Raw genomic sequence first — 21,837 nt, forward strand, 5'->3', positions numbered from 1 at the left:
CAGTAACTTTTTGCACGGCAATTCAGCTGACCAGCTCTTTAGCCACATACCCTGGGCATATGTACCGACAGTAGCGCAAAAGGAGACATCTGCTGAATGGAATCCTTCAGTGCGTCTACTGCAAAGCACGAGGAAGCTCCGATAACTCCTCGGTAGTCTCCTCCTGATAAGGTAGGTTCCTAACCAACCTCTTAAAATGGTCCTTCAAGGACTGGCAAATACCAATAGCTGCAATTGCCAGCTGTACTGCTGAACCAGCAACCGCAATAGAAGCTTTTAGCAAGGATTCTAGCTTTTCATCAGCTGGATCCTTAAACACCTGAGCATTGTCAACTGGACAGGTTAAACTTTTATTCACTGAAGTAATGGCAGCACCAACCAAAGGCATGCGCCATTTCTTCCTGAATTTTCCCTCGGATACAATGAAGAGAACCTCTTTGGAGACATGAATACCCTGTCAGGATGATTCCAGTCTGCATAAATCACCTGCTCCAGCAAAGGATGCAAAGGGAAAGCCTGGGAACTTTGCTGAGGACTCAAGGATCCTAATGGGGAACAGAAGACTTCTGGCACCTGTACCAGGGGTAATTTAAACCCAGATGAGAAGCTGAAAAAGGCTCCTCCGAACCAGACTCCTCTGAAGAGGAATCCTCAGCTTCCCCCTCCTCCAGGCCCTTCATGGCCACTTTCTCTACATCCTCTGCCCAATCTGGTCCTAACTCAGGAGCCCCTCCCCAGCTATGAGAGTCCTGGCGCACTGGTGGATTCCTACTGGGACCAGACTCAGGAGAGGGAGATCTATTACGCTTCTTCCCTCCTTGTGATACTGCGGCAATCATACAAGCTATGTTACCCTCAAGGCCAGCTATGGCTGACGCCAAATCGTCTTTAGTAACGTAAGCCAAGGCAGAGACATTGGTAGTGGCCACAATGCCTGAAAGGCATATCGGCTCAGATTGGCCAGATGCTGCAGGTCTTTCAGGGGAAGCTAGCACAACAGTAATATGAGGCTGGTCCTCTGAACCCAAAGGTGGAACACTTGCACCCTTAGCTGCTGCGCCCCCCCAAATTGTTTTCTGGAAGACATTGCTCACAAGTAATACCAGAACGAAGAAAAATACTCCCTCCAAATAACGGTGATCCAGCATATAGCAGCTACCACAGCCTTTTAACAATCCCCCAGCCAACACCTGCAGTAGCCGTGCCCAAACCCCTTAGACTCATGTGCCCAGTAATGAGAAGCTGCTCTGTGTCCCTTCAGCATTCTGCCAGGAGCCCGAGCAGTCTTGTACCATGCTGCATCAGCGTATTGTGTCATCCACTTACGTCAGACACTGACCACCACATGTGCACGCTCGCCCAGTGCAATCTTGCGCCATGTGCACACTCGTGTCTCACACCCGCTCGCGCCATTGTGGCAGAAAATGCATACTAAGACACAGAGACCCATACTGACATCTAGCGGCCCAACACGGCCCTGCTACTGGGCGGAGGAAAGAAAATAGTCTTCAAGGAGGGAGCACTTACCAGTCCTTGCTGCAGGATCTGTTTTAATGGATCCAATCTTCCCCCATCACGGCGGGTCTTGTCACTGCTGGACCTTCAAGGACCGAGTTCCCCTTCTGCTCGGGGTTCACACCCTTGGACCCGTAAATCACCCTATTGGTTTACCTTGGGCAAAAAACAGACCAGGAATACCAAGTACCAGGGTCCAGCATCATAGGACACATTACGAGCAAAACCTTGCTCCTTCTTCAGAGGCTCGGGTACCACCCTTCTTCGCCTTCATGGCATCCGAATGGATCCGATCATAACACCCTTTACTGGAACATCATTAAGTTTTGAAGCTCTTCAAACAGCCATGACCATCACCTTCAAGACACTGGCAAAAAAAACTAAGGTACTTCCTGTATGGGAGGGGTTATATTGGGGGAACTTTTTGTCTATTGCTTGCCAGTGTCCAATCACCTATAGGTGGCGTATAACCTAGATAGCCATTATTATGGTTGCTCTGTGTCATGTGATGTACGATAAAGAAATATATGCCGAAGCATAGGGTTTTTTTTATATAACTGTGGTGGTGAAACCACCTCATACAGCACTGGAGTCACTGATTTAAGTATTGTGAGAGCAAACCCTCTTGCTGTCAAAATAAACAAATCAGTGCTGCAGTAAATTGAGTACCTGCAAAGCAAGCAACAGTTAAAGCGTTTGTTAACCAAAAAAACAGATACTGTTCCTTTAATGCATGTTATATAGCACAGTGCTTGTGCTGCGTCATTTGGCCCCCTGTATACCCTGAAAAACCTGGCTGATCCTGCCTGGCTATACCCTCCCCCACGGAGGGCTCAGACCACGATAATCATGGGCGCTGAGCCCTGACATCGTGGTCTGTTTGTGTGATTCCGTCATCCGCAACCCTGCTCTCTTCAGCTCTCCCTGTGTCTGTCTCCTCTGTCCTCCCTCCCCTTCCTGCTTGTACCAGCGCCTGCCCGCCCGCCCCCCACTCCTTATCTGCTATTAAATCTTATCCCCTCTGTACCCTAATAACATGTGTCCCTTTGCCCGTTTAATGTAAAAAAAAATCCACCAATCTGTACCTTGTATGAGCACGGCTCCAGGCGCTCAGCTGATTGTTCTCTCTCTCTCTCTCGGTGACGTCAGCGGGATGGCTCGGCCCACCCACTGCAGCTGTGAGCCGAGAAAGAGAAGAGGAATCAGCTATGCACCCGGAGCAGGGCTTATATCTGTACAGATAGGCTGATTTTTAACAGAACACAGGCACAGGGACACAGGTTATAAAGGTACAGAGGGGACAAGAAGATTTGATAGAAGTGGGCTAAGAACCACTTTAACAATAAAACAGTAACATTACAGTAAAACAGTAGAATGGCATACCTGTTAAGCAAACAATGGATAACAATAAAACACAGTAATAAAACAGTAATAAAACATTACAGTATAGCATAAAATATAGTAAAAACAGTAAGAACAGTAAAACGACAACTATTTTTGGCTTTTATTTTGTTTGTTTTTTAATTTTTATTGCAACTATAAAATGTTCCAGGCTAGGGTCTCAAAATTCGATAGCCATCTAACATCCTTCGAGACCCTGTGTGAATATGTGCCCTAGATTGTGCCGTACTGTACCCTATACAGGCGGTCCCCAGGTTACAAACAAGATAGGGACTGTAGGTTTGTTCTTAAGTTGAATCTGTAAGTCGGAACAGGTCCATTTTTTTAAGTGTAGCTCCAGCCAAAAAAATTTATTTTTAAGCTTTTTGGATAGCATAGGCAAGGGTTATCACCCCTGTAACATTTGTTTTGCTGTCTGTGTCCCTGTTCAGAAGATTTCACCTCACTTTCTGTTCCAATGATAATTGGATTTTGAAAATTTTGGGCTGTTAGGGAAACATGGACTGGTGATAAAGCATCAGTGGAGGCACCTTTTTCCCATATTAACTCTTAAAAGGAGAGAATTTCCCTTCCTAGGGGTAGATTTCCTTCACTTCCTGTTGTCTCCCTCCGTTTGTAAGTAGGAGTTGTTTGTAAGTCGGATATTTGTAAGTAGGGGACCTCCTGTACTAATAATCCACTAGTGTGTGTTAGCGACGGAAACAGTCCCTGATGTAGAGATCAGGTTTGCCAGGACAGACAAAAATAGTGGGTTTCATGCCTGTATCTGCGCTTGATACAGACGCAGCATCTTTTTAGGGGTGCTCTTTGGGTAGGGGTACAAGGGAGGACATTCGGAAAATGCCTCATGCCGCCAGCTCACTGCATCTGGATTGGAAAATTGAGCCACAGCACCTTCTGGATACAAAAGGGCTGTGATGAACTCTTCCTGGAATTTTAGAAAGGATCCACTTCTTCCTGACCCTTTGTATAGTGCATAGGCGTTGAACAGAGCCAATTGGAATAAGTATACAGACTTTTTTTGTACCAGTGTCTGGTTTTATGGGCAACTAAGTACGGCCCCATCATCTGGTCATTGAAGTCCATTCCTCCCATTTTATGGTTGTAGTCGTGGACACAGAGGGGCCTCTCAACAATACCAGTCACCGTTGTAATTTGAACTGCCGTATCTGCGTAAATGGAAGACAGAATGAAAACGTTTCATTTGTCCTTCCACCTCACTGCAAGCAATTCATTGCACCTCAAGCAGGCTCTCTCCCTGTCTAAGTGGGGCATTTACAAGCCATTGGGGGAAGCCCTGATGATTAGATCGCACAATGCCACATGAGCCAAATGCAAATTGAAAGGAGGTGTCTAAAAAGTGGCACACTTGTATAAAACTTAAACACGTATAAATGGTACCTCTTTCAGAATAAGGGTGACACCAAGACCCAAACAACCATGCCACTGCTCCCTATGAAGTCTGGGCAGGCAATTTTTTTCCCTCGTAAACCAGGAAACTGTTACAGAGCGTATACATTTTGACCCCATGTCTGGCACGCTTGCTGGGGAGAATATCTTTGAAAACAAGGCGGCCAGAAAACCTAAATCGGGGACTCATCTACACAGACATCTTGTTTGGGGATATACAAGGCAGCAAATTTTTGGTTGAAGTGGTTTACGAGGGGCCGAATTTTGTGGAGCTGATCATATCCAGGGTCACCCTGAGGACGACAGAGTTCATGATTGCTGAAGTGCATAAATCACAATATTTGCTAGCCCTGGCAGCAGAGAATACGGGTATATGATGAATTGGGTCAGTGGAAAAATATGACCGCAACTCATTCTGTTTAGTAATGCCCATGTTGAGAGATAGGCCCAGAAAAATAAATTGATTAGCATATAAATTGCTTTGGTCCACCATAGATCCGTACAGATGTTCCGTGAAAAACAGCTCAAAAAACCAAGGGGTATTAAATCTGCTGTTTCCACCTGAATTCCGGGTTGGCCATTGAATGGGGGAAGTAAAGGCTCTGCAGAATCTGTGGGCTGCCAATCAGGGTTTGCAAGTGCATCAGGAAGGGTCCTATGGGCTCTACAAGCCTGCGTTCGAATTCTTGGTAGCTGTGGGACTCTACTTCTGCTAGCCATCTCTCCAGCATGAACTGCACTTATGGGACTCGCCATGTCACTAAGTGTTACTGCAGTGCTGGTTTGTCTATTACTAGGGTGTACCAGAAGGTAGAGCGGCACTACTACCGGTACTCTGCTGCATACGAGAATCATGCAATATTTACACCTCAGCAACAGAAGAATGGGGTCGGGTACGCCTGTCCTTAGCACGAACCTGTACTCTGTCGTCCAAGTTATCTGTTAGGGTGCCACTGCTCTCTACAGGTTTGAATACTGAGCCTGCATCTGACAGTGAGGACTCCCCATCGCTCTCATCTGTCATGCTCAATATCCTGTAGGCCTCTTCACTAGTGTACCTTTTGTTTGCTATTTTGGCCAATGAATGTACAGGTACCTAGTGTGACTCTCAGGTAAAAAAAAAGCACCTGGTTGTCAGGGACTGCTTGAACTGCTACAAAAAATAAACAAACTGCTAGTGGCAGCAGAGATCAGGCCTGATTCTGCTAACGCTGCGGTTTTGTGTACTCTGTATAGGAAGTGACAGTGATCTACTGATACTGTACTTGTTTGGGGGGGGTGGAGGGGCTAAACACAGGTGCTGGCAGGTGTCGGGGGTGATCCTGCTAGCGCCGCATTTTTGGGAACACTATTATATTGGGTATGCTAGTATAGTTCTGATCAGATCAAAGATATTGATCCGTTCAGACACTATACTAGTAATGGAGGTGTATAGTGTGTGTGTGTGTGTGTGTGAGTGTTAGTAGCAATCGAAGGGTTAAAATCTGACGCTGTCTACTATTGACGTTAACTGATGCTGTGTCAGGGCTGGGCTCAGCCCTTCCTTCTTAGAGCTGACCACTCAGCTGTCGGCTAATTGCCAGCTCCCATCTCTCCACAGTTACTCAGCTGTTGATGATATCCTGCTTGTCACTCCTGCCTACTTAAGCTGTTCAGCCCAGTGGATCTCTGCCTTCGCCTTGGTCAACATCACAGAAACTTTCTCCTGTGATCCTGTTCAAGACTTGCTTTGCTGACATCCCTTCTGGCTCCAGATCCTGCTTGCTGTTGCACTACATTGATCCCCGACTTCTGGTATGGCTGACTATCCGTTTCGATTACTGAACTTTGGCTATGTTTTGACTAAGTTTGTTCTTTTTACTTTTATTATTAAACAAGTGTGATTTAACTGTACTTGTGTCTCATGGTTTCTGACATGCTGACGCTAACTGGCTTCACCCATGACATGAAAAAAGATCTGCACACTGTACCAATGACACTGACAGGGAGTGAAAGGGTTAACTGGGGGTGATTAGGGAGTTAGAACTTTATTAGGGAATATATGGTGGTTACCCTAAACCTACCAGGGACAGACGCTAACTGGCATCACCAGTGACACCAATACAGTGATGAGTAAAAAATCTGTACATTGTACTTTGTGACACTGTGACAGGGAGTGAAAGGGTTACCGGGGGGAGGGGATCAAAAGGTTAAATGTGCCTGTGTTTACTGGTGTCAGTGTACTGCTTAAGGCCCCTTTCACACGACAAGCCCGCTCTAATCCGCCTGCCCGTTTTTCAGGAGGATCCGAGTGGGCCACCCATTTATTCCTATGGGCAGGCGGGTGAATGTCACGGGCATGGCCAGAGCGGAGGCTGTTGGAGAGGACTGTGTGCAAGCCTGTTGCCCACCGATTATGGGCCCTAGCATTTGAGGTGAATGAGAAATCCAGTCTGAACTGTATTAATCGGACTCAGTCATGTATATATTGTATGGGGACTCCTTACTGTATATTTGTGTCCCTGAAGAGGGAGGGGGGATTCCTCCAGCAGCCCCCTGCTGATAAGACTGATTCATTCTGCTGGGACACATCCTGTGAGGAGATGCTGGTGTTATCAACATGTGTTTATGTTAATTGAGAGAGCTGATCACATTAGCCACCAGCCCTGGCTAATAGACGAATGGTCTAGGCTGAGGAGGGGGGAGATTGTTGTTTGTATTGTTAATTGTATTAATGTGTGAAGCTCGGTGCCCACAAGACTGTCATCTGGTCTGGGTACATTTTGTAGTAAATTAGGTCATGTTAATTAGGTTAGCTTTGAGTCATCCCTGCTGTATAAAGGTCTGTGAGATCTCAAAATAAAGGCAGTTCTGATGTACTCCAAGACTGGTGTTGTCTAGTTCTTGGGGTTCCTATAGCCAGATCCATTGGACTTGTGTTCCAGAACTTAGGAAGCTGTATATGACGGAAGCACTCAAGCGGAGTGTGGGACGTTCCGTGACAACTGTACTTGTGTCTCATGGTTTCTGACATGCTGACGCTAACTGGCTTCACCCATGACATGAAAAAAGATCTGCACACTGTACCAATGACACTGACAGGGAGTGAAAGGGTTAACTGGGGGTGATTAGGGAGTTAGAACTTTATTAGGGAATATATGGTGGTTACCCTAAACCTACCAGGGACAGACGCTAACTGGCATCACCAGTGACACCAATACAGTGATGAGTAAAAAATCTGTACATTGTACTTTGTGACACTGTGACAGGGAGTGAAAGGGTTACCGGGGGGAGGGGATCAAAAGGTTAAATGTGCCTGTGTTTACTGGTGTCAGTGTACTGCTTAAGGCCCCTTTCACACGACAAGCCCGCTCTAATCCGCCTGCCCGTTTTTCAGGAGGATCCGAGTGGGCCACCCATTTATTCCTATGGGCAGGCGGGTGTCAGCGGAGAGGTGTCCGCTGACACCCGCCTGCCTTCCGATCAAGACAGACGTATGGTGATACGTTCAGCCATCCGTCTGGCGGATCGGATGAGATATGATGAAAATGGACATTCTGTCTGTTTTCTTCTGATCTCCCCATAGGAATCAGCAGGGCTCTGGCAGGTCCCTCCCTGCTCAGTGAGTAGACAGACCTATCTTTCGGCAGCTGGCGGATTCCGCTAAGCGGATTTGTCCCCGTGTGAAAGGAGCTTTACTCACGATCTGATGCTATCTCCTCTCACGCTAAAAAGGGCTCCAGGAGAGGAGATTGCATCATTTCCTCTGCCTGTGCTTACCTTACACAGGCACAGGACATTCTGCCATTCGTCAGAAACGATCAGCAGGTCCAGGCCATAAATGCAAAAGTGTGAACAAGATATGGTGAAAAATACTCCTGCGCTTGTGAGATCGTTTGCTGTAAAACAAAGGTAGTATTGTAGTCAGAGATAGGACTGGGGGAGATGATGGAGCGTGTCCCGCTGCCTTAGCTGACCAGGGGTGGTCTGCAAAGGACTGTTTAGTAGGAAGTGGATGGAAGGCGCGTGATCAGACGCTTACATCAAGAAATGTATGGTTTATTTATGTAAATGAATACAGACATATAGTCATATAGATATAAAATCATACAAATACTACATAATATTATTAAAAAAAAAGGAAAAATGGGTAACAAAATAAGTACTAGGAAGTTAAAATTGGGGTGTGCCCATATTGAGGCAGGCATTTAAGAAATGCTGACACGTTTCGAGGAAAGCCTCTTCATCAGAGCCAGGAGAACTGGAGCACAGTCTGTATGGGCCGGTAGGCTGACATGTGTACATGGGGAGAGGTGGTGTGGCTAGTAGGAGGATGTGTCCTGTGGTGGACAATTGATTATTCCAAGTTCCATACCCAGGTGTTCTAGATGGGGTATAAATAAGAATAATATATACCGTACACTACAGACTGGAGACGTAAGATAAGTTTACATTGAAAAATGCATTCATAAAATGATAAAAAGTATATAATATAAATATATTAGAAATAAAAATTACCATATCAGTACAAAGAATTAATGATAGGTAGTGGGATTTTGAAGCACAGAACATGAGATTGTAGTCTAAATACATACAAACGAAAAAATCTACGCATACATAAGTGTACACACACATACTCGTGTACACATACATGCATATACATACACGTGCATAATACAAACACATGTAAATGCATTAAAAAAAAACATATGCATATGAGGGGGGGGGGGGGGGGGGGCGGCGATGGTAAATGAAGTAAAAAGTGCACTGAGACACATTGAGAGATATTGTCTCTCTGCATGGTAAAACCGGTTGTGCTTTTGTCCAAAGGACATGCGCATGCGTGTAAAAACTCTGCCAGCATGTAAAACGCTGTGCTGGAACAGATATGTGGAGGTATGCCCCTGTTCACGGAAAGCACAAATGGGGGCACAAAGATGGCTAGGTGGTTTGTGCAAAAACAGAAATGTGTTCATTCAAATGGAAATCCACAAAAATATATACAAAAATGCATATATCAAATGTACATAAAAATCTAAAACGCATATGCATATATATATATATATAGATAAAGAAACAATATGCACAAAATAAATATATGTATATATTCACATAAATCTGTACACACATATATATATATATATATATATATATATATATATATGCACACATATATATACATGCACACATACACACACATGTGGAGACCACCCCTACACAGCATGTATTGTGCCTATGTAGAACCAGTGTCATGGCGGTAGGGTGGGAATGTGTAGTTTGTGCAACGCAATAGCGGAGAGTGGCGGGAGTGGATACGTTAGGGGGATAATCTGGTGTTGGTGACCAAATATTGGAGGTGGCAGACAGGTGGGCTGATGACAGAACGCACCTACCTATGGATGAAATTAGAATGTAAATAGATTGTATTTTCTTTTTGCGGTCCTGTTAGGCTGTCAGATGTGCCTGTAGTGAAACATAAGTTGAGCAGGGAAAGTAAGCAAGCTCTTATGGACACTGCTGGGTTTAACAGGATAAGGAAGTTACAAAGACCATTGTGGCTAACCTGTCTCAGGAGAAGTGTGTAGACACAGCTGTAAACTGTAGAGATCCTTTGGAGTGGCGAGCCGTGTGATCCTGGCAGCAGAAGGGGGGGGGAGGAGGAGGGAGGAGGTGTCCTTGAGGCAGCTGATGGCTGGATAGAAAGCGTCTTGCTGCCTAGGGATAGGAAAGGTTTTGTGATGAGGTTGTGCTGGGGGTTTAAAAGACTCTGGGGGGCGGGTCCGAGGGCATGAATGAAAAGGCTATTATTGAATCCAATTAAGCCATATAAAGTAATGTGATATGAAAAGTGTGACTATGATTTGAATAGTGAACCGGAGAACATGTACATATATATATATATATATATATATATATATATACACACATACATATACACACATATACATACACATACACACACATGTACACACACAGGTTTATATGGGTTGTATAACAGCAGAGGTGGATAATATGAGGAGAAATAGTGTACATGAAACTGCGGGGACAGGAGAGGGTATACAGGGTTTACCGTATGGTGGAATGATGGTGATGATATGAAGGGGATCACAGGTAATAAGGGGGGGGGGGGCTGGGGATGGCTAGGATAGAGGGGGGGGCAAAGCATGATGGTGATATGCTGTATCTAGATGGCACCGTGGATATCTAGATCTTCATTCATTCCATCGGGAACCAATGACCCAAGAGTGAAAATCCAGAATGATTCTTGTTTACAGAGTCTTCTGAATCTCCTCCCATTGTCAGCGTCTTTTTTGATAGCTTCAATGCCAAACACTTTGATGCCTGTTGGATTGCTGTTATGACATTCTCTGAAATGCCTAGGTACTGAATAGCTGTGGCATTTTTTATTTTTACTCTGATGGTACGTGTTACTATTGATTATGCTGCATTTGTGTTCGCTAAATCTTGTCCTGAGTGGACGTATTGTGCGCCCAACATACAGAAGACCGCATGGACAGATAAGACCATAGACTACATAGGAGGTACCGCAATTGATGAACTGTTTGATTTTGTGGTACTGGCCGTCGGACCCCATGATTTCTTTTTTGCGGTGTGCCATGAAGGCACAGGCTCCACAGTTTTTGGTTCCACACTTGTGGTTGCCTTTCTGGTCGAAGATGGATGCCCAATTGCCAGTGGGGGTCTTGGTTTGGTTCTGAGGTTTTCGTACTCTACTCGGAGCTATTAGGCTTCTAAGATCTTTGGATTTTCGAAACACAACTACTGGTTTGGGTGGTAGAACTGGATTGAGGATGGGATTCTGCTTGAGAATGTTCCAATTTTTCTCGATGGCTCTCTGTATGTCGAATGCTTTGGTGTTATATTGTGTACTGAATCTGATGGGGTTGGAGATATTGCTGTCGGTGGTCCTTTTATTGCCGCTTGTTTTGTTAGCCTCCATTGCCATAGTGACAGAGGGATGTTCGTCATACTGGGTCCAATATTTGTAAAAGGCCTGTTTGATGAGTGATTCTTCATAACCCTTCTCAAGAAATTTCTTTTTTAAGATGGATCCCTGTTTTTCATAGTCACTTTTCTTAGTGCAGGTTTTCTTCAGCCTGCAGAATTGCCCGTGGGGTATGTTACGGATCCATTTGGGATGGTGGTGACTTTTGGCGTGGAGGTAGGAATTTCCAGCACTAGGTTTGAAATGGGTTTTGGATATAATGCTGCCTTCCTCGATTTGTAGGTCTAAATCCAGAAAGACGAGTGATGTGTTGTCGACCACATGGGTAAAAGAGATACCATAAGGATTGGAGTTGCAGTATTCCAGAAATTTGTTTAGATCCATATGTGATCCGTTCCAAATGATCAGGATGTCATCAATGTATCGGGTGTAGAGGGCGAGCTGATCTTTAAAAGGATTGTTGGCCCAGATGAACAGATCTTCCCACATGCCCATGAAGAGGTTTGCGTAGCTAGGTGCAAATTTTGCTCCCATGGCAGTTTCCTTGGTTTGGCGAAAATACTCGCCCACGAAGGAGAAGTAGTTGTGAGTGAGGCAGAATTCGATGGAGTCGAGGAGGAATTTGGTCTGTAGAGGGTGTATGTTACTCTTGGAGAGAAAGTGTTTGGCTGCTTTTATGCCATATTTGTGTTCGATGGAGGTATAGAGAGAAGAGACATCCAATGAGAGCCATTTGAAATGCGGTTGCCAAGAAAATGATGAAAGGATGTCGAGCATGTGTCCGGAATCTTTTGCGTATGATGGTAGTTGTATTACTAAGTCTTGTAGGAAGTGGTCGATATAACAACCTAGATTGCTGGTTAAGCTGACGATCCCAGCAATAATAGGTCTGCCCGGTGGATTTGTCTGATTCTTGTGAATTTTGGGGATATGGTAGAAATGGGGAGTTAGTGGATGCTGTTTGTTAAGGAAAAGGAGTTCGCTTTTCGTGATGACTCCATTATCCTTAGCTTGGTTTAATAGGACTTCGAGGGAGGTTGCAAAAGATGGTAGTGGGTCAGCAGGGAGTTTCTCATATGTGTCGGTATCTCCAAGGAGTCTCAGGGCCTCTGCCAGATAGTCAGCTTGATTTTGAATTACTAGACCACCACCTTTATCAGCTTGCCTAATAATGATGTCTTCTCTATTCTGGAATTTCTTAAGGATCTCTTTGGGGACTTCGTGGTCTTTTTTCTTAATGTTTATGGATTTGTCACTGAGACAATTTTTTTGACAGATCCTTTTAATTTCGTCCAGCACTATCTCATAGAATATTGGAATGAATTTTCCTTTTGCCCAGTGGGGATGGAAGGAAGACTTGGCTTTGAAGTCGGTGTGTGTGATCTGTTTTTCCATGAGGGCTAAGAGTTCTGGTTCAGTTTCATAGTCCTCGCAGGCTCCCTCCTGAAAAAGACTCTCCAAGTTTTCGAGTGCGTTGTCCGTATTTAGTGCAATATTGTCAGATGGGGGGCTTGTGGATAAGGATGGTGCTTCAGAGGGTGATTCGCGAAGGGCAAAATACCTTTTCATAGTCACACTTTTCATATCACATTACTTTATATGGCTTAATTGGATTCAATAATAGCCTTTTCATTCATGCCCTCGGACCCGCCCCCCAAAGTCTTTTAAACCCCCAGCACAACACCTTTCCTATCTCTAGGCAGCAAGACGCTTTCTATCCAGCCATCAGCTGCTTTAAGGACACCTCCTCCCTCCTCCTCCCCCCCTTCTGCTGCCAGGATCACACGGCTCTCCACTCCAAAGGATCTCTACCGTTTACAGCTGTGTCTACACACTTCTCCTGAGACAGGTTAGCCACAATGGTCTTTGTAACTTCCTTATCCTGTTAAACCCAGCAGTGTCCATAAGAGCTTGCTTACTTTCCCTGCTCAACTTATGTTTCACTACAGGCACATCTGACAGCCTAACAGGACCGCAAAAAGAAAATACAATCTATTTACATTCTAATTTCATCCATAGGTAGGTGCGTTCTGTCATCAGCCCACCTGTCTGCCACCTCCAATATTTGGTCACCAACACCAGATTATCCCCCTAACGTATCCACTCCCGCCACTCTCCGCTATTGCGTTGCACAAACTACACATTCCCACCCTACCGCCATGACACTGGTTCTACATAGGCACAATACATGCTGTGTAGGGGTGGTCTCCACATGTGTGTGTATGCATGTGGACATGTATATGTGTGCATATATATATATATATATATATATATATATATATATATATATATATATATATATATATGTGTATATATATATATATATATATATATATATATATATATATATATATATATATATATATATATATATATATATATGTGTATATATATATATATATGTGTGTGTGCATATGTGTATATATGTACAGATTTATGTGAATATATACATATATTTATTTTGTGCATATTGTTTCTTTATATATATATATATATATATATATATATATATATATATATATATATATATATGCATATGCGTTTTAGATTTTTATGTACATTTGATATATGCATTTTTGTATATATATTTTTGTGGATTTCCATTTGAATGAACACATTTCTGTTTTTGCACAAACCACATGGCCATCTTCGTGCCCCCATTTGTGCTTTCCGTGAACAGGGGCATACCTCCACATATCTGTTCCAGCACAGCATTTTACGTGCTGGCAGAGTTTTTACACGCATGCGCATGTCCTTTGGACAAAAGCACAACCGGTTTTACCATGCAGAGAGACAATATCTCGCAATGTGTCTCAGTGCACTTTTTACTTCATTTACCATCGCCCCCCCCCCTCATATGCATATATGTTTTTTTTTTATTTATTTATTTATTTTTTTTAATGCATTTACATGCGTTTGTATTATGCACGTGTATGTATATGCATGTATGTGTACACGAGTATGTGTGTGTACACTTATGTATGCGTAGATTTTTTCGTTTGTATGTATTTAGACTACAATCTCATGTTCTGTGCTTCAAAATCCCACTACCTATCATTAATTCTTTGTACTGATATGGTAATTTTTATTTCTAATACATTTATATTATATACTTTCTATCATTTTATGAATGCATTTTTCAATGTAAACTTATCTTACGTCTCCAGTCTGTAGTGTACGGTATATATTGTTCTTATTTATACCCCATCTAGAACACCTGGGTATGGAACTTGGAATAATCAATTGTCCATCACAGGACACATCCTCCTACTAGCCACACGACCTCTCCCCATGTACACATGTCGGCCTACCGGCCCATACAGACTGTGCTCCAGTTCTCCTGGCTCTGATGAAGAGGTTTTCCTCGAAACGCGTCAGCATTTCTTAGATACCTGCCTCAATATGGGCACACCCCAATTTTAACTTCCTAGTACTTATTTTGTTACCTGTTTTTCCTTTTTTTTTTTTATAATATTATGTAGTATTTGTATGATTTTATATCTATATGACTATATGTCTGTATTCTTTTACATAAATAAACCATACATTTCTTGATGTAAGCGTCTGATCACGCGCCTTCCATCCACTTCCTACTAACCAGGCCATAAATCATTGGCCTGAACCTGATAAATTATTGGTTCTAAATTGAATCTGATCGCCACGAGCATGCGCATGCACCCTAGCCAAGGGCACGATTCACGTACCTATACATGTGAGTGATTTTGCGCAGCCAGGCCGCCCTGCTGCAGTAAATGTATGTGTGGCGGTCTGGAAGTGGTTAAAGTAATTGTAAAGACTCCTTTTTTTCCTAAAATAAAAAATTGGTTTATATTCACCTGATCTGTGCACTGGTATTGCACAGAGTGGCCTCAAACTTCTTCTTCTGGTGTCCACCCATGGCGGTCTCTGCTCCTTAGCAAAGGACTTTATTACCACAAAGTTCAGGGTCCTCTCCTCTTCTAGCCCGACTGTCCTTGCTGGTGGGAGGAGACACCTCTTCTCTTCAACAAATAGAGCAATGGACATTGGCGGGTGAAAGCACTGTACAATGTTATTCATCCTCATTGTCAGCCCTCTGTATTGCAGAGAGGACCCAGAGCTCTGCATCATGTGATTGCATGTAACATACACTAAAAATGTCTAAAAAAGGATATGCAGGGCCATTAGGAGAAAAGGGTAGGGAATATTTAAATATCCATTTTCCGTAGCCTTTTCTGTTACTTAAGCCTCTCATCCTATTAGAGATTTTACATCATCTTTATTTCACTGAGGTTTTCTATATTTGTTTGGTTTGTCTTTTTAGAGAATAATACTATAACCAAAGAATTAAAAAAAAACATACCAGTGCAGGAACCCATGGGTTTTTTTTTCCTTCGGTGCTCAAGGAAACATAGACAACCTTTCCCTGAAGCTTGTCTCCAGTTTTGTCTTTGTCATCATCTTCATCACTGGATGAGGTGGAGGATTCATCTTCTGGACTGCAATGTCAAAATATATATTTGGTTAAGAAAATATATATGCTAAAGCATGCAATATGGCTTTAACAGAAAATCAAAAAAATCTGTAATGTATACATTAAACATTGATAGGGCCATCCTGTAAATAAAGAAAAAATGTCCAAAACATAATGAGTAAAATGTTTAAACGTAAGTTAGACTCACAATCTGTTTCTATTTAACCACTTGCCTACTGGGCACTTAACCCCCCTTCCTGCTCAGGCCAATTCTCAGCTTTCAGCACTGTCACTCTTTGAATGACAGGTGCACGGTCATGCAACACTGTACCCATATGACATTATCCTTTTTTCACACAAATAGAGCTTTCTTTTGTTGGTATTTAATCATTACTTTTTTTTGTTTTTTTAATTTTTTGCTAAACAAAAAAAAAAAATGATTGAAAATTTAGAAAAAAAATATATATATTTTGTAGGTTGTTAGAAAATTTTGCAAACAGGTAATTGTTCTGCTTCACTGATATGAGCTGATGAGACTGCACTGATAGGTTGCACTGATGGACACCGATATGTGGCACTCGTGGGCACTCGTGGGCACTGATAGGCGACACTGGTGGGCACTAAGGCAGGGACTGATGTCCCAGTAACAGAAGCCGGTTACCGGCTTTCTGCTTCTCTCCTCACGCTGATCGCGAGGAGAAAAAAAAAAAGATGATAGCTGGCTTGTTCACTTCCGTGATCAGCTGTCATTGGCTAAAAGCTGATCATGTGGTAAAGCGCCCGCTGTGATTGTGTCGGAAAAAAAAAGGCAGTCACAGTACATACCAAACATTACACCCCAAAATAGATTCTCCTACTCATCCTGAGTACAGAGATATCACATGTGGGAGACTTTTCCACAGCCAGGCTACAGAGCATACATTTCAAATCTAGTTTGACTACCTATTACACTTTTGTGAGGCACTGTAGTGGCATGGATGAGCATGAATGGGGATGGATGAGCCATAAATGTGGATGGCTGGGTATGGTTGAGTATGGCCAAGTACGGATGGGATGGCAGAGTACGGCCGAGTATGACCGAGTACGGATGGGGGTAGTTGGATGGCTGAGTATGGGGGCTGAGCATGGATGGATGGATGAGTATGACAGATGGATGGCTGGATGAGTATGACAGAGGGATGGCTGAGCATAGATGGATGGTTGGCTGGATGAGGCTGCAATGGGCACAGATCAGTGCTGTGGGCACTACTAATTTAGCGGCAGAGCTTTCAGATGGAGGAAGCCTTCGTTGGGAGCAGAGCTTTTTTTTTTTTTTTTCCCCCAGGGGCAGTGGTGGCTGCAGTGGGCATAGCGATTAATGATGGATCTACACCAGTGGACATTGTTTTTTTTGTTTTTTTTTTTTACCAGCTGCCGACCGCCCTATAGCAAATTTACTGTTAAAAAGTGACCACGCTGCGCAGAATCACGTGTATATATACAGGATCCGTGCTCCCTGCATAATCCCGAGCCAGGGGCGCAAGCACCCGATGGGGCCTTAATGCGTTTCAGCACCAATCAATTAACAGGTCCAGGCCAATAATTTTTGGCCTACACCTGCAAATCGGTTGTGAGAAATCAGTAAACAGCACCAGTAAACAGCACAGGAAGTAATGCAATCTTCTCTACTGGAGCCCTTTTCGGCTCCAGCGTGAGAAGAGATTGCATCAGACCGAGTAAAAGCACTACACTGACACCAGTTTACATAGTTAGGTATATTTAACCCCCTTCCTGATAGCCTCCCCAGTTAACCCTTTCACTCCTGTCTCAGGGTCATTAGGTACAGTGTACAGATGTTTTGCTGATCACTGCATAAGCGTCACCGGTGACTCTAGATAGCGTGTCAATCCTAGATAGTGTCAGCTTGCCCGCCACACATTTCCTAATAAAGTTTAATCCCCTGATTGCCCCTCAGTTAACCCTTTCACTGCCCTGTCACAGTATCATTAGTTCAGTGTACAGAATGTTTTTCTGATCACTAATTGCCATGGGTGCTGCCCGATAGTGTTAGCATCAATCTCAGATAGTGTCTGTTTGCCAGCCACATATTCACTATTACATTTTAACATTTTGATTGCCAGCAACACACACTTTACACCTCCCTTACTAGTACAGTGTCTGAATGGATCAATATTGTTTATTAGATCTATACTAACGTCTCCAATAGTATAGTGTTCCCAAAAATGCAGCGTTAGCAGGATCAGCCCCAAAACCTGCCAGCACCTGTGTTTAGCCGCCCCCCCCCCCCCCCCAAGTGCAGTGTCGGTAGATCACTGATACACAGTACAAAAAACAGCAGCATTAACAAGATCAGGCCTGATCTCTGCTAGCACTAGCAGGTACATTTTTTGTAGTGGTTCAAGCAGTCCCTGACAGCCAGGTGCTTTTTATTTATCAGTCGCACTAGGTAACTATAAATTTAGTGGCCAAAATGTCTAACGAAAGGTACACGAGCATAGAGGTTTACAGGATTCTGAGCATGACAGATGAGAGCGATGGGGAGTCCTCATGAAAGAAAAGAGAACTAATGCACAAAACCTACACTAGCTCGAATGAAAAAAATAGAATTTGAGAAACTACCAACATATGAAAGTGTTCCCACACAGAAAAAACAAATATAAAAAGGTATTTGGCGCTAACGACAAGTGATAAATAATAAAAAATGTTAGCAAAAATACATGTGATAGACACACTCAATGAATAGCATTTCCAAGACCGTGCTAAAGCTGATATGCTGGATAATCAAGTGCAAGTAATCTTCAACATAATAAACATAATAAACGATAATAGTCATTCATAATGTCAGAAATTCTAATAAAGTGCAAAAAATGCTCCAAAAGTGCTGATAGTGCAATCAAAGTCCAATAAAGAGGAAAAAATCTCCAGGTGACAGTTCATAAGAAGAAAAAAGTGCATGTGCAACACAACCACAACGAAATCCACTTCATCCAATTACTATCACCATCCGTGGTGCGTCACTCATTTGCCCCAAGCCTTGGTATGGATATACACTGGATCCTCAGCAATCAATCGATTCCCACAGATATCCACAGCAGTGCCTGTATCAGGGTGGACTTTAGGCTCATCCCATGTAAAATGGTCATGCGATAAAGAGGAGGGGCTCCATAGTGAAGTATTTCAATCCAATTTATTTTATAACAACAAGTAGTAACTTAGTTATTTTTTAAATAAATTGGAGATTTTTTCCTCTTTATTGGACTTTGATTGCACTGTCAGCACTTTTGAAGCATTTTTTGCACTTTCTTGCACTTTATTATAATTTCTGACATTAGGAATATTATCGTTTATGTTGAAGATTACTTGCACTTGATTATTCAGCATATTAGCTTTAGCAGTCTTGGAAGTGCTATTCCTTGAGTGTGTCTAGCACACGTATTTTTTCTCACATTTTTTATTACCGTATTTATCGGCGAATAACACACACTCCAAGTTTAGGAGGGAAGTTTAAGGGAAAAAAATTTACATTTTAAATGCCCATCAATACAACCATATCAGTGTCCATCTGCAACCTTGCCCAACATTGCAGAATGATCAGTGTCCGCCTGCCGCCTTGCCCAACAGTGTCCGCCTGCCGCCTTGCCCAACAGTGTCCGCCTGCCGCCTTGCCCAACAGTGTCCGCCTGCCGCCTTGCCCAACAGTGTCCGCCTGCAGCCTTGCCCAACAGTGTCCGCCTGCAGCCTTGCCCAACAGTGTCCGCCTGCAGCCTTGCCCAACAGTGTCCGCCTGCAGCCTTGCCCAACAGTGTCCGCCTGCAGCCTTGCCCAACAGTGTCCGCCTGCAGCCTTGCCCAACAGTGTCCGCCTGCAGCCTTGCCCAACAGTGTCCGCCTGCAGCCTTGCCCAACAGTGTCCGCCTGCAGCCTTGCCCAACAGTGTCCGCCTGCAGCCTTGCCCAACAGTGTCCGCCTGCAGCCTTGTCCAACAATGTCCAACTGCAGCATTGCCCAAAATTTCAGCTTGATCCATTTTAAATTTTTAGCGCCGCAGAGATAGACAGAGCCGAATATCCTATGTCCTCGGCTCGTCTCAGCCGCCCAGTCCCGCCTCCTATGATGGACACAACACCGGTCCAATGGTAGGACGTAAATGCTAGGAGGCGGGACTGGGTGTGACTACGAGCGGAGCCACGTACACAGTACACTCGGCTCTGTCTATTTCTGCGGCACTCCTTCTCCTCGGAGGCAGCGGTTCGGCGTATAACACGCACCCACGATTTTCCCCAGATTTTAAGGGGGAAAAAGTGCGTGTTATACGCCAATAGATACGGTATTTATCACTTGTAGCTAGCGCCATATACCTTTATATTTAGATGGCGAGTCCTCACTGTCATTATCAGGCTCAGAATACAAACCTGTAGAGAGCAGCGGCACACTGACAGTTATCTCAGACGATGGAGTAGTGGTCCCTGCTAAATTCAGGCATACCCGCCCCCGTGCCAAGGTTGCATGATGATTCTAGTACGCAGCAGAGTGCCAGTACTAGTGCCGTTCTACCTTTTAGTTAACTGGCGAAAACCAGGGGCCTAGTACATCCTGGTCATAGACACAACAGCACGGCAGTAACACTTGGTGATGTGGCAACTCCCAAGTGCAGTCCAAGCTGGTGCGGTGGCTAGCACAAGTATGTCCCACAGCCACCAAGAATGTGAACACAGGCCCATAGAGCCCATAGTGTCCTCCTTAATGCGCTTGCACATCCCGATTGGCAGCCCACAGATTCTGCAGCGCCTGTTCTTCCCTTATTCACTGGCCAACCTGGAATTCAGGTGAAAGCAGCAAATTTAACTCTCCTTGGTTTTTTTGAGCTGTTTTTCACAGAAAATCTGTACAGATCAATTGAGAACCAAAGCAATTTGTATGCCAAGCAATTTATCACTGCAAACCCAAATTCAAACCTTGACAGACAATTTGCATGTGAACTCATCTCGGTTTCCGAATTTAAGACTTTTTTGGGCCTAACCCTCAACATGGGCATTACTAAAAAGAATAAGTTGTGGTCATATTGGTCCACAGATCTGATTCATCATATGCCCGTGTTCTCTGCTGCCATGGCCAGAGGTAGATACAAGAATATAATGCAATTTATGCATTTTAACGACAATCAACTCTGTCGTCCTCTGGGTTACCCTGGATATGATCGGCTCCACAAAATTTGGCCCGTCTTTAATCACTTTCACCAAAAATTTGCAGACATGTATACCCCCAACAAGATGTTTGCGTAGATGAGTTCCTCATTAATATTTCTAGCTGCCTTGCTTTTAAATAGTTTCTCCCCAGCAAGCATGCCAAGATATGGGGTCAAAATGTATAAGTTCTTTGAGAGGGCTACAGGCTATGCACGGACTTTCCTGATTTACGAGGGAAAAGATAGTCACATGGAGCCCCACGACTGCCCAGACCAGGGAGCAGGGAGCAGTGGCAAGATTGTTTGGGACTTAGTTTCTCTTTTGTTCCGTAAAGGGTACCATTTGTATGCGGACAACTTTTATACAAGTGTGTCACTTTTTAGACACCTTTTAGAATTAGAAATTGGCTCATGTGGCACCATGCAACCTAATCGCCGGGGCTTCCCCCAACGGCTTGTAAATACCCGACTTAGACGGGGAGAGAGCCTGCTTAAGAAGAAATGAAATGCTTGCAGTGAAGTGGATGGACAATCGGGACGTTTGTCCTGTCTTACATTCACGCAGACACGACAGTCCAAATTGCAATGGCGACTGGTGTTGTTGAGAAGCCCATCTGTGTCCATGGCTACAACCTTAACATGGGAGGGGTGGACTTCAACTACCAGATGATGAAGCCGTACTTAATTTCCCATAAAGCCAGATGCTGGTACAAAAAGTGTCTGCATATTTATTCCAATTGGCTCTGTTCCATACAAAGCGTCAGGAAGAAGTGGATGCTTCCTAAAATTTCATTTAGAGATCAACATGGTCCTTTTGTATCCAGAAGATGTTGTGTCTGCAGCAAGCGCGGATATAGGTGTGACACCCGCTATTATTGTCCCTCCTGTCCTGACAATCCTGGTCTTTGCATTGGTGAATGTTTTGAAC

At 43.9% G+C, this 21,837-nt stretch overlaps 1 protein-coding gene across 8 annotated transcripts in view; it reads right to left on the reverse strand.

Moving 5' to 3' along the window:
* The window catches only part of ARID4B (AT-rich interaction domain 4B), a 1,373,103-nt gene that overhangs the window by 936,284 nt on the left and 414,982 nt on the right, over positions 1-21,837 (reverse strand). For all 8 annotated transcript variants that reach the window (XM_073627572.1, XM_073627571.1, XM_073627570.1 and 5 more), the window contains one exon: positions 15,615-15,750. In XM_073627572.1, the coding sequence (XP_073483673.1) occupies positions 15,615-15,750 (136 nt within the window). The remainder of the gene's footprint in view (positions 1-15,614; positions 15,751-21,837) is intronic.

Source organism: Aquarana catesbeiana, linkage group LG04 (assembly GCF_042186555.1).
Source record: "Aquarana catesbeiana isolate 2022-GZ linkage group LG04, ASM4218655v1, whole genome shotgun sequence".
Lineage (NCBI taxonomy): Eukaryota > Metazoa > Chordata > Amphibia > Anura > Ranidae > Aquarana > Aquarana catesbeiana.